Source organism: Ambystoma mexicanum, chromosome 7q (assembly GCF_040938575.1).
Source record: "Ambystoma mexicanum isolate Mex_15411 chromosome 7q, UKY_AmexF1_1, whole genome shotgun sequence".
In the NCBI taxonomy this organism is placed as follows: Eukaryota; Metazoa; Chordata; class Amphibia; order Caudata; family Ambystomatidae; genus Ambystoma; species Ambystoma mexicanum.
The window spans coordinates 708,036,739-708,063,365 of record NC_090941.1 but is presented as its reverse complement, the minus strand read 5'-3'; the positions used below and the strand labels follow the sequence as shown (position 1 = coordinate 708,063,365).

The window sequence follows — 26,627 nt, the reverse complement described above, 5'->3', positions numbered from 1 at the left end:
AGGGGAAGGCAAGATGCCTGGCGAACAAACAATGGACAAATAGAAAGAGGACTATTACCACAAAATTCATAAAGAGCAACAACTGGGGAACTGCTAACAAGTGAGTGTTATGGTACGTTATTATGCCTTTATACTGTGCCAGATCACCCCGGGAGTCGTTACAGAGCCTGTTGACTTGTCTGTGGAGTGGTGTACTTGCGCCCGCCACGGGTATCCAGACCTTAGTCTGCTCGAAGAAAGAAAATGAGTGAGGGGAAGATAAGAGGATGGGAAAGTGGGAAATAGACATTAAAAATAAAAGGGAGCGATGCATTGGGGCAAGAATGTGTTTTGATAGCATTGGTCCTATTGCTGAACTATGGTCCTGTAAGGTGGACCATCGCTCCACACAACGTGGAGAACCTTTCATCAACTGCTATGGTGGTATTTGGTGCAGTATAAAAGTATTTTCAAATAATATAACATTCTCTTGTTAGCAGTTCCCCCATTTTGTTTTGGACTGCATTTTATTTGTAATAATGCTTTTTCCATTTTCACACAATACATTTCTACTCCTTGGAACCACTGGCAATGACAAAACAGTTTCTGCGGAAGTCTGGGTGATAGGAAATGCACACGGTTTTGCCATGTGGTAGAAGCTGAAATTCCTGATGGCTCAGAGGCTAAACTCATAGTACTGGTCAGTCCCCGGAAGAGCATACCGGTAGCTATGGTGCCCAAAAGGGGAGGAATTTGAAAAATACGATGTCGGGGAGAACGTAAACCAGGGTCGTGTAGGGAAATTTGAGAGGAGGGGAAACAGTGATTTACAAAATAGAAATTTAATTTCCAAACTCAATTTTCTAGAACTCTTACATGAACATATTGATAATTCCTAGCCGACATTTAAAAAGATACATTCTATAATAGTGAACATTACAGACTGAAAGCAGACACTAAAATTAGGCATCCATAATTAGCAAGAAGCTACATGTACATAGTAGCCTTACCTTTTTGGTAGTATTTCGAATTGTGAGTCCATCGGAATCCAGTACAGAGACCAAAGTCTGTAAGCTTTATATGCCCATCGAGGTCTATAAGGATATTGTCGGGCTTGATGTCCCTGTGGATGAATCCCATCTTGTGCACACTCTCTATGGCCAGAGTAAGTTCTGCAATGTAAAACCTGGCCAGATGCTCTTCAAAGACCTCCATTCTCATCAGCAGGCTCATCATGTCTCCGCCGGGTATGTAGTCCATCACAAAGTACAAATTCTCCTTATCTTGGAAGGAGTAATAGAGCTTCACCACCCACTCGTTGTCAGCCTCTGCCAGGATGTCCCTTTCAGCTTTCACATGTGCCACTTGGTTCCGGTTCAACACATCCTTCTTCCTCAGGGTTTTCATTGCATACAGAGCGTGAGTGTCCACTTTGCAAGCCAGGCACACTTCGCCGAATGCCCCAATCCCCAGCGTTTTGATTTTAACAAACATCGATTTATCCATTTTGGCCCTTTTCAGTCTATTGTAGTTAGACTCTTTCTGGTAAAGAATTTTCCTCATTTGTTTCTGCTCAGCTTCACAAAGACGTGCCTTCAATGGGTAAAAGGAACATCCATGTTACATTAAGGGATCACAATACGCAAAAAAGAAACTATGCTTAAAAAGCAGCATTACACTCTTCCAGAAGAAACTATGTACATTGGCTTTGTGAGAAAAACGGAGAATTAAGAATTTGGCTCTGCACAACTTTAAAACATGTATAAGGATGAGAATGCTGAGCTGCAGAAGCATGCCAGTTATGCATAAGCAGGAAGAGAGTCACAGAGACACAGACATGCCAGGTCACACTTCAGTTGCACCTTGCTATGGAAACACAGCCCTACCAAGTTCTAATGCAACCTTATACCTACTTAACCACAGTCCTGGAGACGTGCTGACTAAAGCATGAAACAGGTGTCGACTGAACCGTTTATTTATTTTGATGATATATTATATGCCCAATTAAATTAAAAATAAGCGATTCCAACACAAAATAGACATTGGAAACTCAATGTTTGTTTTCAAACAGTGAACATTTAAGAAATAGTTATGCTACACCACATTCTTGCTTCTAAAATAAATCGAATTTTCCCAATGAAGTAATCTGTGCCTACTTCATAAATGCTATAAATGTGATTTGGTACGCCAACTATAGAACAGAGCTATTGCTGTGGGCCTCTTTGCACCAGGCAAAAGGTCATATACAAGACCAGAACTACATACATCGTAGTTTACGAATTAAGATTAGATGGAATGTTACTAGTGTTGCCTGTCAGATTTTCCCTGTCCAATTAACTGTTCTAAAACAGAGTATCCATCCGCTGTGGTGCATTTGTAGGCATTATCATAAAGAAACATATAAGAGTGCAAGGGTCAGAATAGGTAGAGGGTAAGTAACAGCATACCTTAAAAAAGATGGGCCTTTACACCCCTTATTCAATATTGATTAAGGGCTTGCTTTCTTAAAATGGGGATGAATTTACTTTAACAAAATTTGGGTGTTATTTCAATGTAAACAAAAACAGATTTTGTTTTTAGCAATCAGGAGGTAAACCATATAACAGACAAATACCACGTGGACTAATCAATCAAAATGTACTGATTTTTCTTTTTCTTCATGCAAATATACATACTCTCAATAACTAAATGTACGAGGTAATATGACCATAATTCACTATTATCTGCCTCACGTAGGCTGGAATGGCGTGCACTACAATACAAAAACTCCCAAAATTAACTTTAAGATGGGCAATGCTGGCACACGGAAAAGGCCCACTGTGCACCCATGCTCACTGAAGCCAGTGGCTATGTAGAACAGGAATGGAAAGCCAGAAGGTTAGCTATGGTATCTGAGAGAGCGCCTCAGGCATTTTGGCCAATACAGAGAAAGCCATTGTGGATGCCATTGTGGCTATTGGAAAGCAGTCAAGAATACAGTAGGTGCTACTTGTCAGGGCTCAAGTGAGACCCTCCAGTCAGATGAAGATGACTAGTTAACTCGCAGACTACGTCAACACATTTAGCCTGCAAATTACAGAACGTGAAGGTGGGGGTAGAGTGGGGTAGTATGTGGATGAGCTAGGGGTAGGCAGAGGTGAGCTTAGGTGGGTTGGTTGGGTTAGACAGGGAAGTTGGGGTAGGGTTGGTATGATATCAGGGGTAAGGCAGGGAAGGTGTGGGTAGATTGGGGTAAGTTGGGAATAGGTGATGGGAGAGTGGGGTCTGGTTGGAGTACACCGGGATGGAGAGGGGTATGAAATAGAGAAGTAAGGTATGGTTGGAGTAAAGAGGGGTGAGGTGGGTTAGAGAGGGGCAAGGAAGGGTGAGGGGTTGAGGAAGGGTGAGGAAGAGTGAGTGAGGTTAGGGTGGTGTGGGCAAGTGTTTACATATACAGGGGTAGCTTGGATGCTGGCGGTTGAGTGGGGGAAGTCAGTAGAGTGGGGCAGAGAGGTAGAGTGGAGCACTTAGAGTGGGGGCTTTAGATGGGTGGACTAGACCAATGCCATGTGGAGTGGGGTGTGGTCATGTGGAGGTGTGGTGTGGATTACTGTGTTGAGGTGTGGTGTGAGGGATTGTGTGGGGCATGGTGTCAAATTATGGGGTGGTCTGGCGTGTGATGTGGTGGTGCTGTGGAGTGGTGATGTGTGGGGTGGGGTGTTTTGGTAGGGTGGTCATGTGGAGAGGTGTGTATGTGTGGAGTAGTGTGTATTGGTGGTAAGAAGTGGTTCAGTGAGGTGGTGTGGAGGTCAGTTGTTGTGTAGAGTAGTGGTGTGGTGTGGCGTGGGTGTGTGAAAAGGTGGTGGTGTAGAATAGCTTTGTAGTGGGGGAGTGATGTGGTGGTGTGATGTGGTGGTGTGGAGTGGGTGTGTGGAGTGGGTGTGTGGAGTGGGTGTGTGGAGTGGGTGTGTGGAGTGGGTGTGTGGAGTGGGTGTGTGGAGTGGGTGTGTGGCGTGGGTGTGTGGAGTGGGTGTGTGGAATGGTGGCTTGGAGGGGCGTGGTTGTGTAGAGAGGTGGTGTGGAATGATGGGGTGCTGTGCTGTGTGGAGTGCAGTGGTGCGGAGGGGTCATGATGTGCAGTAGTAAAAGGCCCAACACACCTTTGAGTAAAAGTGCATAATAACCTGCTTCCAACTGTGGAGGGTCAGAAGGAGGAAACAGACTAGAAGTTGCCATGCTCAAGAAACCTTTACTGAAAATGATAAGAAAATGCCTCACTTTCTCTAAGCTATGGGTCTCATTACCTAATACAACTAACTAGGGTGCTCGTCGGCAGTAGTGAAGTCCAAAGAAAATGTCTGTCCTCTGTCCAAAACTAACCTGCTCTGACCCTAACACAAATACTAAACAATAAAAGTCCAGGTGAATGACTCCCTTCTCCTGGGGTTGCTTTCCTAGCAAGTCTCTATCAATATAGAATCTTCAGATAGTTCTTGGCTATCTCTCACAACAGTTTGTTCAGCTCACTTATCAGACTTTTCCACTATCCTTTTTTCCCTTTCTCTTGGCTTTTCAAGTCCCTCTGTACATATATTCCAATACCTTGAAGTTCCTTCACACTGTCCTTCTCGAAGGAAAGTCTCTCTCTCTCTGACACCCAACTTGTGTCTTGAGGATTATGAACAGTCTTCTCCTTAGCAAGTTCGTAATCCTCTGATCACTTGGCTTTTCACTGGGACGAGTATGATGTAGCCAGTGGCGATTTTCACTCTTCTGGTTATTTGGTATTTCACTGGGACGGGTATGCTGAGCCCAGTTATGATACTCACTCTTTTAGTTACTTTGCATCTCACTGGGATGAGTATGATGAGCCCAGTAATGATTCTCACTCTTCTCGCTACTGATTTCTCACTGGGACAATTATGATGATCACAGTAAGGATTCCGACTCTTTCAGTCACGTGTTCTCTTACTGGGATGAGTCAGTTCACTCCAATCGTTATATTCGTTTTTCTCACTGTGACAATCATGACTATGCCAATCGTTATAACCGGCTCTCTCCCTTGGTCTCCCGCTCTCCCCGTTAGCTTCCTTGTAATGGGGCTTTGTCACTGACTTGGCATTCTCGTTAGTTTCTCTCCTTCTTGTCAGGATGGCTCGTGTGCTCGATTCTTTTTCTTCCTCCAAAAAGCTTCGGCATGCTTCTTGCTAAGCGGTATAGGCTCTGAGAGGGGTTTCCTTTCTCAGCCTGTCTCGGCCAGCACTTCTTCCTCGCGTGTCCCTCCAGGGACTAACATCAGCTTGATAGACTTTTGTTAGTCTGCTCATTGAACAGTGCAACTAGGACACCTGTTCCTTCCAGCTCTTCCCATGCTTGGGAAGCAGCTTTCTCTCGAGTTTGGCAGCGTCCCTCACACAGCTAGTTTGAAACTCCCTGGTCTCTCTCTCTCTCTCTCTCTCTCTTGCGCTCTCTCCGCCAACTCTCATGACTGCTCTGCGGCTTCCCCAGCGTCTCGTGGAAGTCCTTCTTCTCTGTCTCAGTCATAGTCATTATGAATAGCTTGGGTCTCTTCGTCACAGTACCAGGCAGGTACATGTCTTCAGATAGAACATCAAAGTAGCAGATGTACAAGGATCCTTCTTGTTTTCTCCCAACCGGATTGACATTGTTGTGTTGCTGAGTGAGTTGGGAAGGGAGTTCCTCATCGGAACGGGAGTCCTTGTCCCCATGGGAGAAGTTTCTCCTGGTGAGGTCCCGCTTGCCACTACCCCTAGGGAGGGTATGACGTAGCGGGCAACACTCCCTAGCCTCAAAAGGAAAGGCTCCCCCGTGGGGAGAAGTGACTAAATCGCACAACTCTTCACACAATGCAAAAAAGCCCCAAAACAAAATATGCACCCCTGTTCACATGCCCTTCTAATTTTGTCAGTGGGATAATCCCACATAAAGGTTGATTGAACACATTCAGTGATTTATGTATAGTACATCTCTAAGTTTATTAGAGCTGCTGTAGCCGACACATGTTTTGACCTAAAAGGTCTTTTTCAGGGCTATAACAATCATCCGATACATAATAAAAGATGAGGAGTAATGTTTTTGCATTGTGAATTAGTACCATATTCATAAATTGTATCCAACGTAAGATTTAAACACAAATTAAAACAGTAGATTTTTGGCACGCATTGGACTGATAAGCATTGTACAATAATTTTGCCAAGTGTACATAGCCACAGGCGAACCCCAGGAGATACAGGGGTCAGAGAAAAGAAGAAAAAAGAGGGGTGGGAGGAGTTGAAATTATCATTGTACCATTAGTAGCAACAAGATCTATTTTGTATCTAATGGCATGATCCTTGTCTCACATATTGGGACTGATTATCCATATTTAGGATTCTAATTTTGACTTTCATTGGGTGAGATATTTTTCAGTGTTCTTCAGTTAATGGACACCTGCAATTTTTAAATGTATTATATTAAGAGTTCTAAGTAGCACTAGATTAGATACAGTATATGTTCTAATCCCCATTTGTTAATGGGAATGCTTACCTATATGGTTGGGCAGACATGATATGATAAGTCATTTATAACGCGCCTGCACACAAGTATTTTTAGGCGCAACAAGACAAGGGAGGGAAGACAGAGGGAGGACAGTACACACGATCTTACGAGGCCTTGTGACATTCAGCTTGTGCAACTGCGACAGCACCAAAGTGCAGGGAGAGGGAGAGGGAGGGGAAGTGCGATTTGGGCAGCAATGCTCTGAGGAAGTGCATCTAGGGCAGCGCAGCTCTGGTTAGTGCAAGGAGGAAGGGGACTGTAAGGGTTACAGTTACAGCCCGTAAGTGCATGGTGGCGGAGGCAGTGCAGGGAGACTGATTTTGGAGGAGCCTGGTACCCATTATGCTCAGAGGTCTTGAGCTGCTTTCCGGAACATCAGGTGGTTTGGCTCAAGTGTTAGAGGGGCAGGGAGGCCATTCCAGAGGGAGGCACCTGCAGAAGAGATCTACCCCACACTCTCTGCTAGCGAAGCACGTGACCTTCAAAATATGGGAGGTAGTTGAGCGAAGGGCTCAAGAATGAAGGTATTTTGGAAGAGAGAGTTGGATGTAGTGCGGGCCCCGCTACCACAAAGCCTTGTGGACAATGCAGAGGGTCTTGAACTTAGATCCTTGCAGCCATGTGGAGCCAGTGGAGACATTTCAGTGCTGGAGAGATACAGTCCCTGAGCTTGAGTCCAAGGATAAGTCTTGCAGTCCTGTTCTGGATTAGTTGCAGAGGGCGGAGAGTAGAGGAAGGCAGATTGCGAAAGAGGCAGTTGCAGTAGTCCAGCCTAGAGCAAACTAGGGCTCTGGAGACAGTGAGCTTTTGGTGGAAGTGAGAAAAGGAAGAATACCTCAGAGGAGGTGCAGCTGGTAGTGGAACTTCTTAGCAAGGTCCGAGATGTGAGAAGAGAAGGAGAAAGTGGAGTCGAAGATGACACCAAGGTTTTTTGCCTCACAGGAGGGCGAAGGATGAGGGCTCAAGCAGGGCGGCCAGAGTGAGAGTGTGGGAAAGCGGGAGCATGGGTGAGAAGGATTTCCGTCTTACTGGCATTAAGGCACAGATCGTTGGAAGCGCACCAATCCTGAATGATATTATATGATATGACATTTATAATGCGCCTATACACAAGTTTTTGACATTCGGATAGACAGTCGGGAATGAGCGAGAGAGTAGAGGAGGCTTAGGGGAGACTGAAGGGGAGCTTGGTGTCATCTGCGCAACACTAAAGGTTAGAGGGGAAAGTAGAGATCAGATGGGTCTAAGGGGCCCAAGTAGACATTAACGATCCAGGGAGAGAGATTAGAGCCCTGGGGGACACCATATGTGGAAAGTGAGGTGGTGGAGAGAAAGGATCCAAGGAGGATGAGAACAGACGGAAGGCTGGAGTGAACCCTGATAAAACTGAAATCATGGTGTGCAGCAATACTGCCCTTCTACCACATCTGCTCCCATGGCCACTGATCCTCAGCCACCCACCCCCTCAGATACAGTGAAAAACCTAGGATGCACTATGGACTCCGGCCTAACCCTCTCCTGTCAGATCAACATTTTTCCATACATCCCCTACCAAAATAGACTTGCCGCAGTTATTGTGATGTCGAGACTGGACTATGCCAACTCCCTATATCTAGGAGCTCCGGCATACCAACTCAACCAACTCCAAAGAGCCCAAAATGCTGCCACAAAACTGCTCCTTGCCCTGGGTCAAAGAGACCACATCTCACCAGCTCTCCAAACCCTCCACTGGCTCCCAGTCGGACGAAGGGCAACTTTCAAGACCATCTGCATCACTCACCGAGCAGTGCATAAGACCGGCCCATTGTACCTACACGAAAAGATAAAACCATACCTCCCTTCTCACACCCTAAGATCAAGCACTGCTCTCCTTCTAGTAATTCCAACCTCTAACTCTGTCAGGATCAGAGGATTCGCCTTCTCAACCTTGGCCCCAACTCTGTGGAACTCACTCCCCCCACATATTCGACACACTCAAGACTATATGACGTTCCGCAAAGCTGTAAAAAATGCGGCTCTTTCTATCAATTTCGGCATGGCTGCTCACATACGTACATTACCCCATGAACACCTCATCATTCTAATAAAATGCAGCTATATCCCATGACAAACCGGCCTAGCTGCACACACCAACTCCAACTCAAGTATGAAGGAGCTCTTCTCCATACTGAAGGAACTTGAGTCACCCATTGCCACACCCGACACCTGCACTAAGAACCAGACCTGGTGCACAGACATCCAACAAGCACTAGCAAATAAAATAAACACCCTACAAAATAAAATTCAACCAAAAAAAGACTCCCTAAACCTCACTAACCCTCCCACATCTCCGCCCAAAGCCTCACCAAGTACACACACTAACTCATTCACCTTCTCTAAAACCACCACCCTTGAGGTTGAGAAAATCATCCTCTCTCTTAAACCATCAAACTGTAAAGGCGATATCTGCCCTGCACACATAATAAAGGACGCAGCCAGAGACCTGTCGCCCTTTATCTCTAAACTTATAAACGCCTCTTTCTCCTCAGGCAGTATCCCTTCCAACTTAAAACAATCTTGGGTGCTCCCCCTCCTCAAAAAACAGACGCTTGATCCCCTCATCCCCACCAACTACCGACCAATCACAACGGTACCCTTCCTACTGAAAATCTTGGACAAAGTTGCCTATGTCCAGATTCAAAAATACCTAGAACTACACAAGCTACTAGGCGCCAGACAATCAGGTTTCCGCCCATTACACGGCACGGAAACAGCCCTCATCGATCTGAAAACCCAAATTGATGATCTGAGGGACAAGGGCAAGACAGCACTCCTCCTCTTACTCGACCTCTCCGCGGCTTTCGACCTCGTCAACCACAAGGTCCTCTGCAGACACCTTGACTCAGCTGCTCATTTCTCCCCAGAAGCTATCAAATGGATTGAATCCTTTCTGAGTGAGAGAACTATGAGAGTCTTCTCCCCTTCAGCAGCAGCAGACCCCTCTCCTATCACTTGCGGAGTCCCGCAGGGCTCATGCGTCTCCCCCACACTATATAACATCTTCACCAAACCCCTGTTCGACGATCTGGACCATCTGGGTGTCACCTACACTAACTATGCTGATGACACTCAGATTCTCCTCCCACTTTCAGGGTATCACAGTAAGGACAGAGAGTTGGTGAATAGGGTATATCTCATCATTCAGGCATGGATGGCATCTCATGGTCTATGCCTGAATGATGACAAGACAGAGCTCATCATCTTAGGTACCCCTGCTAATATCAACAAACTAGGCCTTGAATATGCCGAATTCAACATAGATGGCAATCTCATCAGAGTATCCAGGGAAGTAAAAACCCTTGGCTTTTATCTGGATGCCACTATGTCATTCACTAAACAGGTCAACTCACTAGCATCTACCACTGCGTACACTTGCAAATTAATAAGGGCAGGCAGACCATTCTTATCCAATGACAGCTGCCTGATCCTGGCAAGAGCACTCATACTATCTAGGCTTGATTATTGTAATGCCCTCTATAGCGGTGCTAACAAAGCCATTATCCACAGGCTCCAAATCTTACAAAACAATGCCTTGAGAGCTGCCCTCGGCATTAATAAGAGAGATCATATCTCAACCACTAGACGCCAACAGAAATGGCTCTCTACAGACAACAAAATCAAACTAAAGTTGGCCTCCCTAACCCATTTAGCCCTCAACAATGCCGCCCCCAGTTATCTGATGGACAAGGTAAAGAGAAAGTCCTCCATCCGACAAACAAGAACTATCAATTCCAACCATCTGATAATTCCCAGATTCAAACTCTCCACCATTGGTGGGAACAGTTTCCCGGTGAAAGCTGCCACGCTCTGGAACTCTCTGCCACACAACCTAAGAGCTGACCAACCATACTTGAACTTTAGAAGACACCTCATCAGTCACCTTAACTCCAATAACCCTTGTATTTAGCTGCACTTTCTACACCTATGTATAGATAGTGATACTTTTGTTCGTGATTTGGCCCTCGCCTCCAACAGCCCTGCACACATCTGTACACTTACCTCCTGTATAGATATTGACTTTTTATGTTTGAAGATTTGTATACCTCTTATTCCTGTAATCCTGAATATTTTTTTTCAGGATTACCCACCTCTAACAGCCCTGTACATATCTGTATACTTACCCCTGCATAGATATTGACTTTGTATGTATGAAGATTTGTATATTTTTTATTCCTGTAATTCTGATTATTTTTATTACTACTTCAAAGTGTATATTTCTGCAACATTGTAAGCTTCGAATTATCTTTTGCCTGCGCCCTGTTGCCCCTGGGTAAGGTGCGCCATACAAATAAACAAACAAACAAACAAACATAAGCGTCCTACACAGGCCTAACGCAGCCAGGACCCAGTCTTGGTGTCCCACCCTCCAGACTGCATACATTCAACTGATATCAATACCATCACACCTAATTCTAGGATGCAGCTACCATCACATAATTGCATCAGCTGCACACATAACTGGTGCACCCAAGCACCGTATGGCACCTCACTCTCTCAACTGACCTGGATTATGGTCCCCAAGGGCATTCAACCTACCAGCGCTTTGAGGTCATACCAATGATATATAGAGCGCTATATAAATGCTAAATAACATAACATAACATGAACTTGTAATATTTTCTTGATGGGTCTGTAAATAGAATCCATAACCATATGCATTAGGGCTGTTATATATCTGATCATGTGCTTATTAAATATAGTGTGACTAGCTAGATGACTTATTTGAATAGTTTGATTTTTCAAAGAAAGCCCTTTATTGTAACATTATTGGCGTGGCCAGGGCATAGGCACCCAACCTGTATTCATGCAACATTTTCTGACATACTTCAGATTCAGTTAAATCTTTACGCACCCATCACAGGATCACATGTGCCTACATGCCCAACCTTTCACACACATTATGAGTATAGACTCATACTACTGCAGCAGGGTCACCTGCGAGTATGGCACAATACTTACTAACCAGAGACGAGGATACAAAAGGACAGGGAAATAGATTTCCTGGATCTTAAAATATACATCATGAACAACAAAATCCACAAAAAAGAGAACAAATCCGTTCCAAAAAGAGACAGAAGTGAATTCCACACTTTTAGCGACCAATTGCCATTGTAGAAATACAGTAGAACACAAACCAACAGGAAATTTTATCAGGGTTCATAGGAACTGTAGAGAGAAACAATGCTTCAATCAGGAATGCGAAACACTCTGGTACAAAAAGAGTATCATCAACAAAACGATCAATAAAACCAAAAAATAGAAAGAAAAGACTCGCTTACACCTAAAAGGGCCAACAAAGAGATTAAGCAAGATGAGATCAGAATGATAAGCAGACGCTATACTGACAGCAAACAATTATACTGCATACTTGCTAAACATTTGCATTTACTTAGATAGTGAGCTCAGACAATTCATTGGAAGCAGACTAAACATTATTTATATCAAAGCACCTAATTTGAGAGACAAATTATGCCCAGTGAGTATGAGAAATAGAATGAAAACAGAGGTTGACGGAGCATGGTGGAAACAGAAAAAAATTAAATGGTTTTTACCAATGCTGAACCTGCATTATGTGCCAACATGCAACAGACATTAGTAGAGAACTTGTCATTGAAAAGCGACCAATTCAAATTAAGCAATGTATTAACTGTAAAACAAAGTATGTTGTATATGCTGTAATCTTTGTGTGCAAAAAGTATATATTGGTAGTACTATAAGAGTTAAGGATCAGAATACGTGAACATATCAGTATGCTAGGAAGTCAGGACACCAAGCTACTGCTCACAACACATTGGTAGCAAAAATATCAGCTGGAAGATGTAAAGCAAGTGCGATTTATAGGAGTACAACGTCTGATACGTGGCAAAAGAGGCAGTGACAGAAAGCTCAAACTGCGACAAATGGAAGGAAGACTAATATGAAAAATGAGAACTTTATCAGGTGGTCTTGACTCAGAGTGTGAGATGCATGTTTTTTAAAAATAAAAGTATAATACTCATGTGATATCCATTGATTAATATAGCCTTGTACTGAATGGAAAGTATGTAGCCGGTTTGTAGAATCCATGAATCATTCTATGCAACATTGGATCATTGACCTTTAGATCATGGACATATATACCCCTCTATATGTAGGGAACCTGGCATCATTACCTACTGTGAAGGCATCATGAAGCAAGACACAGACAACAGACTTAGATTTCAAAATACGGCAATTTATTAAAGCAAATGCCAGGATGGTTGAATGCCTAACCTGCCATAAACTAAGGTGTGATTTTCCTACCTGAATAAAACTAAGGAAAGTCTGAGTCAAAGAGTTCAACTTAAAGGTCTGTCTGTGTCCAAAACCTATCCTTGCCCTCACAACGAAAGCTAAACCATGTGTAGGGATGTCAATAATCAAGGAAATGGTGTTCAACACAAAGTCTGAGCTTCTCCCAGCTCTTAGCCTCCTTTTTGGCTCCCCTTGCTCAAGTTCAAGAAAGTTCCACAAAAGTCTTTTTGATTACTTTCCTCAAGTTCAAGGCAATACAGGTCCGCACAATCCTCGGGGGTTCCCTTCCCCATGTTCCAAGCAACACAGTTCAAATGAAAAGTATCTTGAGTCTCCATCGTCAAGACAGCGTTTGCAATTTCTCAGGTCTCAGGGTTCCCTTCCCCAAGACTTCAATACCACAACTAATATTTGTTTCAGTCTAACAAAGTTCAACACAAATCCAAGCCAACTTGACCCTCCTTCTGGTTTGCATCACAAGCTTACTTATAGCGCTTCTTCTGGATAAATTTCACAATGTCTTTTCCTTTCACACTCAGGGTTTCCTGGTCTATAGGCAGTTTTCAGACCACACAGTCCACCCATCACAGGTCACGCTATCAGGAACCCTAGGCTCTTTAGCCCACGCAGGTCCTCCTATTTTACAGATTCACCTTTACTTGACTTCTCTTTGTTGGCCTCTTGGCTTTATATATAGAGAAAATAACGTGAATGGGTTAGAAATTATACCTGTGCGCTTATGACCACTCTTTTAGTTTGGATTGTGGCAGGCTACGTTCACCCCTCCACAAAGCCCACCCATACCAGGGCTTTGCAAGATTAGCAATGAGAATTGAGTTGGATAGTGGTGACTCGCGCACTGCCTCCCTAAAGATTAGCAGATGGTCTCAAGATTAAATTGAATCAGAGTATTCCAAATAGGTATTCTCGAAGTTTAATTTATTTCCGATACAGTCAGCCAACACGTATTTCGACTTTGGTCGTTCTCAAGGCTGACACAATAAATGAAAATAACATTCATATTGGACTGCATATGATCAAAAAACAGTATGTACAATGTGTTATCATAAATTGAATGATTCCAAAATGTTAGTGTACATTTGTTATATAAAGGTTTATAAATGCAAAATTAATTTACAATTAAGAATGAAAACCAACAAATGAGTAAATTAATGAGTACATTTATTACATACCCCACACCAGTTCGACGATTTGGGGTCACGTGGAAGTGAACAAACACAGAAATTATTCTATTATTGAATCTAAATTGGTTCCAGCAATTTAAACTTCATTACTCCATACTACCATAAGTAAGATAATGAACTCAAATGTTACAAGAGTCACCACTATCCAACTCAATTCTCATGGCTTTATATATAGGTTCACACTTTCCTGGCTTTTCTTTGTCAGCCTCTTGACTTTGCCATTATGTGTTACACACCTCTGTGCCAGTCTTTGGCCTTTTAGCACTGTACTCATTCATAAAGTTCACTGTATTGGGTGGTCTGGTTCATGCCCCGTCTTTCTGTGACACTCTTTCACACTTGCACTCTTTTATGAAGGTTGCATTTAATTGGGCACTTTCCCTTTTATCTTTCATCCATTATAGGTTTTGCCCATATTCAATATGCATACCTTGTTCTTGTTTCATATTTTCATTCAGTTCAGTATACAATAGATATATAGTTCAGCATTGGTTCAAGTTTTCATTCAGCTAGGTGCTCAACATGTATATTGCAGCTTTGTTTCATGTTTTCATTCCATTCGGTATTCAATAAACATGTATGGCAGTTAATTATCTGTGCGCAGCCTTCCCGAGATGCCCCAGCTTCGAGTGACCGCCCGACACTCAATGGCTTTTGGCATCCTCTCCGGTGCTCCCCTTGCCTTCGGTCTGCTTCTACTGTAGGTGGACCCCCTTCTGCGAGCCCCGCTAGCACTCCGTGGGTTCACCTGCACATGCTGGGTCCTCCACTTCCCTGATAGACATGGACGGCATCCCTTCTTCTTTCCTGCTTGCCAGTAGGATTAGCAACACGCTTCCCAATATTGAGGCTTCCATATCTGTGGTAGTCCCACGGCTGAACTGGCTTTGGGCTCCGCAGCTCCTCTGGACATCGGCTGGTGTCCTGGCTTCCTCGCAGGCCCCACCACGACCTTCTCTTCACGTCACATGTCTCCTGCTGGTTTATTCCCCACATGTCTCCCTGTTGCTCACTCTGCTATTCTCTGGTTCTCCATTTATACATCTGAAGCCACTTGACAGGTTGCAGGTGTGGATTCCTAATTAGATTTGCCTGACCATAGTTAAAGGGGCATGCCTGACCCTCACAGCTCTCTGCAGTTAAAGTGTTTAATGCTCTTAGTCGCCTCGTTCCAGTACTTTCAGGGCTTAAATGTGGGGAAATGAGGGAAGCTGATTTAAAATAGCCTACAAGCGATGGGCAGAGGTAGGTTGGTTATCGATAGGGAAAGGGAGATACGATGTCTCACCTGTGGGCACCCCACTCCCAATCCCCTAGAACCCTCCACCCCAGTGATACTCCCTCGCTTCTCCACGCTCAGAGTCATGATCCAAAAACGATTGCCTTTGCCTGTCCACCAGAGAAGAGGATACAGGGGGAGTAGGAATGTGAATACCCTCAGGGTTCTCACACTACAAATATTCATGTGTAAATGGTAACCAGAAATGTTCAGATATTAACCTAGGTTACTGTTTACACCACTAGGAATCTGGTCCTGGTATGCAATCTAGCCCACAGACTTCTCAAATGATAGGATACACATCCCTAGACCCACGAAGGGACAAAACAATTCTCTTTTTCTATATATCACCTATCCATACAACGTCTATCCAACTCGCTCATATATTTATTAGGATAACAATGTAGAGGAGCAGACGTACACATCCGTTCGGTTTGGGTGAGGAGAAGGCCACCACAAATGGTGGGGCAGGACCCCCAATAGATGGGGCAGTAGGGTTTGGGCACCCTGGGACCAGATTGGCACACTAATGTGGCCATCTGCGCCAAGCGAATTTGGGTAAACAAAGAAAATAATACAAAATCGTAGGCTGCTTTTTAGGGGGGGGCTGAGGGGCACCCGAAATTGGCAGCGAATGTTGTACTGCAACGGGGTGTGGCACTACCCCCCACCCCAAATGGAGGTCCCCACCTCATGCATCCCTGCCTGGCGTCAGATAGGGGAGGCCCCACCTCATGCATCCCTCCCTGGGGTCAGATGCCCCTTCCTAGGAGCAGATATCTGCCCCCAGGGAGGGTTACAAGGGGTGCCCCCCTTTCTACTTCGGTTGGGGGGAGGGGTGCCCCCCTTTCAATCAGTAAAAAAAAAATCCATGGTGGCTAGTGGGCCCCCACCACCTCCCCCCAACCCCACCCCCTTTTTCCATCATTTTTTTTTTCCATTCCCTGGGGGCAGATGGTCAGCCATCTGCCCCCAGGGTTCATGTGCATGTGCCCCCATGCTTTGGGGGTCGGGGGGGGAGAGGGCTGCTTACTTGAAGCAGCCCCCGTCCCCCAACTCGCAAACAAATCAATGGTGGTCCAGTGGGTTGCTGGTCACGGATCAGCGCTCTGCGCTGATCCGTGACCAGCAATGCGTCATATCAGTGGTGTCCTTGGAAAGGGGAGAGCCTCCCCTTTCCAGGGGCACCAATTTTTGTCATATCCCTGGTGGTCTAGTGGGCCTCAGGGCCCCAAACCGCCTCCCACCTCTCCCCATCTCTCGATTTTTTTGTTTTCACCCCTGGGGGCAGTGATCATCTGCCCCCAGGGGTCTCTGGCGCTGTGGCCCCATGCTTTGGGGCCACGGGGGGAAAGGGAGACGCTTACCTAGCAAGCAGCCCCCCTCCCCCTGCGTCACAAACGGATCTGTATTGATCCGGTGGCATTGCCCTGCGCCCGATCCGCGGGCAGCAATGCCACACAATGGGTATCGTTGGAAAGGGGAGGACCTCCCCTTTCCAACGATACCCGCCTCGATCTCCGGCTTGAAATACAGCTGGAGATCGAGGCGGAACAAGAAGGTCTCTTACCTTCTCTCTTCCCCGTAGCAGCCGAAAATGGCTGCTGCAGGGAATTTACTTTCAGTTTCACGCCGACATGCGTTACGCACGCCGACGTGAAACTGAAGGTAATCCAGCCACTTGGCAGTGAGGGGGGACCTCCCCCTCACATAACCCGGGGGTTGGATTACAGTTTTGCTCGATCCCTGCGTTGCAGGGTTCGAGCAAAACAGAGTGCCTAAACCGACGAGCAGCGCTTGCTTGTCGGTGGCACTTAAGGGGTTAAATTAAGTTGGGTAACAACAATTTTGTATAGATAAAGGATCGCCTAAGTAATCCTATTTTATTTTGGAATATTAAGAGAGAGGATATCCACGGTCAGGATCGTGAAAGGTGACGTCTTAAGCTCTGTACCAGTTAATATAATAGGAGGCATAGGAAGACTACCTCTTACTATAAGTGTTATAGAGAAAAGAGAAGGTGATAACAGTTTTTTTAATGTGTACTGTGTTCTTATTTTGATTATTATTTGATGTATGAAGTTCTGAAAAGTGATACAATATGAAATTTGGAATTGAAGTTGTTTTGAGTTAAGTGTAGTAAACGATTGCGCCAGTCAGAAGACAGATAGATTGTTGAGACAAAAGAGGATTGAGCAGCGATTAATAGTGCATGCTCATATTTATTCTTTTTGAGATTAAACATGGTGAGCAATAAGCTTTGAGGTAAGTAGAGATGTGTCAAATATAACAAGGTAACGATCTGATAAGTATGGACAGTTAATTGTGACTTGTCATTATGGAGGACACTCCTCTTATGCACCTTTGTAAAACATTACCACGACATATGCCCAAACTCAAACAGTACAGTGCCGAATGGGCAAAGGGCACAGCTGATAAAATGTTCATGCCATGGCCACCAGGGGGATCATTGTCAAAGGCAGTATTACAACGGGGAATAATAACCCAGTATATGCGCCCCCAGTTTATAGTAGTGAAGACAATCTAGAAGAGAGTAAAAAGAAGGAAAGCAAGTGTAGATTTATAGGAGATAAAGAGGAACGAGGTGAGAGATCAAATATATCAACAAATATAGACAAGGAAATTAAGTGATGGAAAGGAGAGAAGGATAGGGCTGATGAGATAACGTTTGTACAGAACGAACGGATGGGAGGACAGATGTTACTCAAGTTCGATGGGAAAAGCATCAAGGAGGTAAGGCACAAGGAAGACAAAGACGAGCAAGAACAGAAGGAACGAGAAGCGGTTTAGGGAGGATGAGCAAGGAACGAAAAGCAGGGAATGTTGGGAAAATATATATATATAGAGAAGAACAAGAGGATGAAAAGCGGGCAGAGGAACAAAGAAAGTATGAAAGTCAGAAGAAAGAAAAAGAAGAAAGGGATTTGGAAAGAAAGAGGTAGGAAAAAAGATTACAGCGAAGAAGAGAAGAAGAAGAACAGAGAGAAGAAATAAGAAGGGAAGCACGAAAGCAAGAAGAAGAGGGCAAGAAGAGATGTGATAGAGTGAAGGGAAGAATGAATAAGAATTGAAGGCAGCAAGGACGCCAGTCTTGTTCTTAAAGAAATAAGACCAAGCGACGAAACACCGGGATGATTGGAAACGATAAGAGAAAATTTCCCAATGAGAGAAGTGCTCAAGAAATACCTAAAGTAGCACAAGAAGAGGAAAGATATGATGCAGAAGGTATTGGAGAGAGGATCGATAAGTTATATCAGCAAATAAGACAGAACAGTGAGTATGGGACTCAGGGGAGCAGCACACTATCCCTGATACCAAAAACAAGGGATGAGGAGGAAAATATGTTCATTGATCAACGCAGAGCATCGTCTTTTATTAGATTAGATTGAGATGAGGAAGAGGAGGATGATAGTCACACCAGTTGGGGTGTAGCAATGTCAGACGAAGAAAGAGAGCCAGGCCGTAATATAGAATGGGGGGTGCATGCGCCCCCTTGGGAAGTCAAAGTCTGGATAAGGAGGTAAGATGGTCAGATCCTATACCATATCCCGAACTTTCCCAAAGAGGATTGTGTAGTGTGAGAGGAGACTCCCCATCCCTATGCGAGTAGGTTAAGGTTGTTACAAGCACGAAGACGAACAGGGCTGATTACCCCTGCATAATGGGGTCCAGTTATGGGATAGGGTTCACACAATTCCCACTGTTAGAGAAGGGGGGGCAGGACCACAATATATTCAATGGCCTCGATGGACAAGGATAACTTAAAATGCAAGTTACCTTGTTTGACTTCAGGGGCTAGGAAATGGATATACGAATTAGAGAAAATGATGGGGCATATTGTGCGTGTATGTAGAAGTTGAGGAAACATGCAACAAAATGGACAAAACTAAGAGGCGGGACAGTTCACCCACCGCCATACAGCACATAAACACAAGAGGGCAATGCCCAGGATCACACATCCTATCAGACACAGGTGCCACAAGCACAGCAGGCACAACATCAGGGGCCAGTGCAAATGCAAACACAGTTGGCATTCATGGTTCTGGTTCACTGCTCTGCCGAGCTGATCCGCTGTTTCATTTTGTTGGAATGCTGGCAGCTGTATGTGATTGTTGTTCACCCAGTGGCATAGTGCTTGTGCCCCCTGAGACAAGGCTCTGGAGTGGATGCCCCCATTCATCCATATATGATAAATTGTGGTTGTGTGGTCCGTCAGCACCCCAACTACCTTTCTCCATAGCATTGGGAGGAAGGAATGAAATACTTGGAACACTGCCCTCAATTCGAGGACATTGATATGCATGCCTGATTCCTCCGCACTCCACTGGTCTTTGATAGATAGTTGTCCCATGTGGGCACCCCATTCTGTTAGGGACGCATGCGTTATGACTGTCTGCTGAAAGGGAAGCTCTTGTAATGGCTCTCCTTTGGCATACCCTTTGTTAATGGCCAATTATACCACCAGATCCATGGCACTGCCATGGGGTCGTCTGTTGCCCCGTCAGCAGCAAATCTTTATGTTGAGCACTTTGAGCTCCAGACAATATATAGTGCCTCAAACCCTTTTTTCTCAAAGATAGGGATGTGGAGGCTCTATATCGATGATATTTTGGTCATCAGCGGCTGAGCGGCTGAGTTCCTGCAGTTTATTAACTGGATTAACTAACAGAACCAGTTCCTTAAATATACCTTGACACAAAGTAACTCTGAGGTTAACTTCCTAGGCGTTACGATATGGGTGGATTCAACCCGTAATATTCTCCAGGTCAAACCTTTCCACAAACCGACTGACCGTAAGTCTCTCCTGGCTTTTGACAGTTGTCTTCCAGCCACAACAGGGAGAATTTACCATTTGCACAATTTTTACATCTAAAAAGAAATAGTTCATCAAACGCCACTTTTTTGTCTGAAGCTAAAACATTGAGTGCCAAACTAAACATGAGAAAGTACCCTAGAAGAATTGTGAAATGGGCCTTGAAAAGGTCTACTAATAACAATCGTGGAGCACTCCTCGAATATTGTGTTAAACCAAAAGATAGAGGGATAGTATTTGTCAGCACCTTTACCCCCCTATCTAACCAAATCACCACAATCATTAAGAAGAACTGGCACATATTGACGGGTGGTGAATGTCCTCTCCAGCCACCACTTTGTGCTTTTAAGAGAGGTGCAAATCTTAAAGATCTTATGACGAAAAATGATGTGTCGAGATCGAACCAATCACAAAGGAGTGTTGCTGAAATTTGGGGTCTTTCACGGTTGTCAGTGCACTCTCCATGTGGACTCTGCGTTAATTGCAGTTTCACAAGTAGAACTACACAAGTTGATTTGGAGTTAGATAAACCTTGGATTCAGCAGGTGTTTACTAATTGCAATACTAATAATGTGGTCTATGCGATTTGGTTCCCCTGTTCAAAGATCTACATTAGCATGACCGAACGTAAAATTAAAACAAGGATCTCTGAACACAGGAGTTGCGTTAAGAACAAGGTTCTTGTTGCCCCTCTCGTGAACCATTTTGTAACAATGGACCACAAGAGTGATCTGAAGTTGACAGTTCTTATGCATATTACACCACTTAACAACAGAGTATCAGAAGTTTGTTCGCAAATGAATAATGGTTGATTTTCCTATGCAATTCGGCAGTCACTGGGCTGAATGAACAGATTGAGTGGCAAAGAGTTAACTATTAGCATGCTTTAGAAACCCTAAAACTATGTTATTTTTTTGTACATAGTTGTACATGGCCATTGGCTCTTTAAATTAAGATCCCATGTGTACTAGTATTTACTTTTGTGGCCATGAGGTAATAGGACCACAGGGTATGGTCTCGAGGTCTCCTTTGGAGTTATTTCATTGCAGTGTTCTCATGCAGTGTAATAATTTGGAAGGTGTTAAAGATGTTGTTGATAGTTTATACTTTTGGCAGCTGCATAAGTATTGTTATTCAAGTGAGCCACCCAGTGCGGTTGCTACACCTCTGATTATGGTAATGAGCAGGTTGCCTTTAAGAAGAAACACTGTAACCATTGATCGTAATGCCAGTCAGGTGATTTTCAGCACGTCACTGTGACGTTCAAAAGAGGAGCAGATAGACAATTGCAAACGAAGTAAGTTTTCTATGCCGGCGGTGACGACGAGAGTCCAATACATTTTGTTTTTGTCATTCTCCATTGGTATAAACGCTGATAACCACTAGTGAGGACATCATTTACATTACCGCCCCACATTTTTGGTTTCCCGCGCGTATTGTGTCGAGACCGAGAGGGAAGGAAAAGACCAGGAAATAGAAGCAAGACGCCGCCCAGTTGTTTAACATGCCACATGAGACGATCGTGTTAAAGACATTACCCGTCGCGCTTAAAAGCAAGTTTAAAGGTAACAGAAGTGGCAATACAGCATGTACCTAGAAGGGAGATAGTTATTCGTGAGAGTCATTCAACTGTCTCCTGCTCATTGTGTTGCTAACGTAGGACATAATGGAAGTCGTTGGTTACTGTGGCGCTAAGTGGTACTACCTGGCATGCAATATGCATGGCCAAAATAGATTAACTAAGAATAGTCTCTCCTGTCATTTGCATGGGGAGATCGGCTAACTGTTGGCTGTATTAAACAAATTATTTTTGCAATAGTGAGCTGAATACAGTAGAAGAATGAGAGAGTGTATGTGAGCATGGTCTGAACGGCGGGCTTAAGTTCTGTGTTGTTTCAACAGATTGAAGTCTACTGCAAAGATACTCCTACCAGACCGCTGAATGTCTACGAAATAAGTACTTTCACGGTGAGCCGACATTAGGAGACTTTTGCTCCTTCTTGTATGGTTTCTTATGAATTGAACAGCATGAATGATAGCTGTTTTTTGTGTTTCCTCTAGTGGTTGGGAAGATCACCTATATGTCATTTTTAAACTGTTGACGATGAAGATAGTGCATATGTTTCGGACTTACATATTGGGTCCCCCTGTAGAAGTTCTTATTATGTCTGCATTAATGATAAAAGAACGAAACATGTTGGGTGCACAGAATGCTGTATTACAGGACAGTGTCTATCAACAAATTATTAACATTGTCAGAACCTTTTTTTCTAATGTTAAAAGGATTTGCCCATTTATCTAAGAACAAGAGTTCAGAGAGCAACCGATAATGCTAGGAGTGAACCTGAGGAGACACTGGTGGCCCTTGTGGATCGGGACATGGAAGTATGCATCCTTTAGGTCTAATGATGCCAAGAAATCACCCTTTTGTACTGCTTTGATTACATCAGGTAGCGTGACCATTGTGAACTTTCGTTTTTTTGTCAACTTGTTGAGCCCCCACATATCCAGTATAGGTCTCCAAGATATGTCTGGTTTTCCTACGACAAAGAAACTGGAGAACGTCCCTTGTCCTCTGTCATGGTGGAACCTTTTCGATGGCTTTTTTGATGAGCATCTTTTTGATCTCGTCTTGCAGCATATTTAGGTGTGGCTGCCACTGGTTGTTCGGGGGCGTCAGAGGGGCGGGGTGACCATTTTGATTAACTCTAGTGTGCATCCTTTCTGTATCATGTCCAATACCCATTTGTCCTTCATGATTTACCTCCACTGTTCGTGATGCTCTTGGAGGTTGCCTCCCACTTGTATTTTTAAATGCATGGAGGCTGTTTTTGCTGTCTCCCTTTGTGGTCTTCCTTTCTGGGAGTTTGCTCCTGGTCTTCTTCGTTGAGGCGCTTTGTAGTCCCTTTGTTTATAGAGGTACAACTTTCTGTGGGTTTGTGTGTCGTATGACCCATACGAACTTTGATATGGCTTTCCCCCTCTGGTCGAGGTGGTGGACCGCCTGACGCTCCTCGAAAGAGTCAGAAATTGCATTTAGATTGTAAAGACGTAAGTGATATCGCTGTATCTGTCTTAATAACTTTTCGAGCTTTGTCTATTTTTGGCCCAAAGAGTTGGTCACCCTCAAAGAGCATGTTCAGCACCTTTGCATGTACATCCTGTAGAACATCTGTGCATTTTAGCCATGCTTGATGGCGCATCACCACTTCATTAGCGATTTGTTTCAGATCATTCTCAGCTATATCAATGGCTACGTTAATGGTGTGGTTCGACGCCTCTTCGCCCTCATGCAATATGGTTAGTGCCTCCTTGCGCTTGTCTTCGTGTTCCAACATTGGGCCCATCCTGTGCCACATTTTGCGATCATAGCAAGACATGATCACAAGCGAATTTGCAGCTTTAACTGAGGTCATACCAATTGCGAGCACCTTCTTTCTGAAAGCATCTGCTCTTCTGCCATCATTTTCTGGAGGAATCAAACACTTAGACCCTTGTGAATGAGTTTTTCTTGCAGCCGCTGCTGACACCACAAACTCATTTATTGGTTGCGCAATTAAACCCTTTGTGATGTGTCTGGAGCCTAGTACTTTTTCCAACCTGCACTTGAGGGCCAGTTCTGAGAAAGGTTTCTTAACGAGGAGCAAACCTTCTTCCCAGACATTGTCAAGGATAGGTATAGACAGATATTTCCGACTTCTGTTGTTTGTGCATAAGATCCAAAAGAAAACAATATTTTTTCTGCTCTGGCAGTATTAGCCCAAACTCTCTGCATACCTTTGACATCATGCCATGGAAGGTTCCCACCTCGTCCATAGGAGACTGTTTTTGTGGTTCATCTGGTATGGGGTCTCCGGTATCCCAATCGCCCTGTGGGGGAGAACAAGTTGCAGTGGAGGCGGTATCTACTGCATCCCAATCAGTGTCTGTTGTCTCCAATTACCCTTCGTCATGCTCCTGATACAGGGAACTAGAAGGTGGCCTAGGAGAATGCGGAGGTGAATACTCATGCTGTTCTGGCTAGCATTGAGACCCAATTGTGGATGGGGCCCGTGGTGACCTCATCGTGGTAATGGCATCCTGTGTGGCGATCTGTCGTGTAGCAACTTTGCCTTTGTTTTTCGCAGAGACTTTTTGGCGCTTGTGTCACACCTTTAGGAACGTGGCTTGGCTCACGTTGTCCGGAAGGATGCATCTCTGGTGTAGGAGGATGTGGCATCCCAGTAGCTTCGGACACTGGCTACCCTTCGTGAAGTTGTAGCCACCTGCCAAGTTGGGCCACTAGTGTTTGCAGCGAGGACAAAACCTACAAAGATAGCAACATATGTGGATCCACTGGTGTTGGATTGAAAGGCGTTGCCTCCTGTGCTATAGGGCTACATGGTTTCATGGGCAGAGGCCGTCTTGGGTACGAGTAATCATCCTCCTTGTCATCAGAGAAGACTGGGGAGTACTCCTGCTCAAATTCAGAGTCTATTTGGTGTTCCAGAATCTGGTCTGGTAAAATGGAGGATACTGGTGATAGAGATGGAGATCTCATATGTTCTGATTGCCTGTCTTCGAGACAACTGTTGAGAAGGTGTTATTGGTATTTCTATGCTTATCAGAGATGCCCGTGCCTCTTTGGAAGGGCCTGCATCCTTGGGAGTTGTGTTATGAACATGATCTCCTTCTCTTATTGCCTTTTCTTTTTTCTATTGAGGGATTTCAATGATGAGGAAATAGTCGATGGGACTGTAGTGTCCCCTATACCTCCAGTTGTCGTGGACAAGGTTGGCATCTGGGAGGACCCTTTTTTGCCTGTCTTCGACAAGGTCGTTGTCAGTATAGTACCCGTTTTCCCTGTCGTCGATGAGGTGGTCGTCATCTAGACACTATTCGTTATACTTGTCGTTGACGAGGAGGTGCTATGTGACCCGCCCTGCACTGTTGACGTGTGTGCTGTCATCATAGTCATTGCCGGTGGGCTCTTATCTTTCAGCACAGTAGTTACCGCCGGCTTCGTCTCTGACAAGGTCTCTTCCGAAACAGTTTTGTGTGCCTTCATGTCCGTAGATGGAGCTGTCAGCAATATTGTTGTTGACGAGCGGGCGGAATGTGCAGCAGAGCCCGGAAACTCTGGTTTCTTCTTTATGGAGGGTGAAACACTCCTCTCCTCAGATCTGGCCCTTTTGGGGGCATAGTGTTTACCACTGCCCCTGGCACCTGCACTTTTGGCTGCCTCTGCCTCTGAAGGAGGGTATTTCCCTTGAAGTATTTTCCTTTGCAGAAGATGTTGAATTTCTGTAGAATCAAGTTTTCTCTCAGGATAAATTGGGTTGGAGGACTCCTCAGCACGACGTGTGGTTTGAATCTGAAGATGGCCTGCTGGGTGGGGTTAGATACTCGATGTCCCATTGCCTGGGGCAGAATGAACACAAAAGGACAGTGATGGACTACACAAGTGAGCTAATTTTTTCTTTAATATATAATGTAATACTGAGGTCACCGAGGATTCTCATTCTGACGAAAGTGAAGGTGACCATTAACTGGAGAACACTGGCAAAGTTAAACTCTCACCCAATAAAACTGAAGATTAGAATCATAAGTATGGATAATCAGTCCCAATAGGTGAGCCAAGGACCATGCCAATATAGACAAACCTAGATCTTGTTTCTACTAATGGTACAATGATGAGTTTCAATTTAATCTCCATTCCCCCACCACCTTTTTTTGTTCTTTTGTTTCACCCCTGTACCTCCACTAATTCGCCTACGTCTATTTCATGGAAATTTACACTTGACAAAATTATTGCAGAATGCTTATCAATCCAATGTGTGCCAAAAATATGCAAAAATGTAATTCTTGGTTTAAATCTTACTTTAGGTACAATTATGAATATGGCACAAATTGACCACACAAATATTGCAAATGACACATTACTCCTCATTTTTATTATGTATCTGAAGATTGTTATAGCCCTGAAATAGACCTTCCAGGTCGAAACACGTTTCAGCTACAGCAGCTCTAATAAACTTAGAGATTTACAATACACAAATCACTGAATGTCTTCAATTAACCTTTATATGGGATTATCCCACTGACAAAATTAGAGGAGAGTTAGTGCATGTGAACATGGGTGCCTGTTTAACTAGTTCGGTTTATAGCCCTGTTTTGGTGCTTCTTTGCATTCTGTAACAAGTCATGGGATTCCATCAATTCTCCCCCGGGGGAGCATTTCCTGAGGCTTGGGAGGGGAGCCTGCTACGTGATACCCTCTCTAGGGGTAGAGACAAGCGGGACCTCACCGGGAGAGACTTCTTCCATGGGGACGAGGAACTCCCTTCCCAACTCACTTAGCAAACCAACAGTGTCAATCCGGCGGTTGAAAACAAGAAGGATCCTTGTACATCTGCTACTGTGATGTTCTATCTGAAGACAAGTACCTGCCGGCTACTGTGATGAAGAAACACAAGCTAGTCATAATTACTATGACACAAAT

At 44.4% G+C, this 26,627-nt stretch overlaps 1 protein-coding gene across 2 annotated transcripts in view; it reads right to left on the bottom strand.

Annotated features, from left to right (window-relative positions):
* The window catches only part of LATS2 (large tumor suppressor kinase 2), a 283,239-nt gene that overhangs the window by 36,140 nt on the left and 220,472 nt on the right, over positions 1 to 26,627 (bottom strand). For both annotated transcript variants that reach the window (XM_069639030.1, XM_069639031.1), the window contains exon 5: positions 990 to 1,572. In XM_069639030.1, coding sequence (XP_069495131.1) covers positions 990 to 1,572 — 583 coding nt within the window. The remainder of the gene's footprint in view (positions 1 to 989; positions 1,573 to 26,627) is intronic.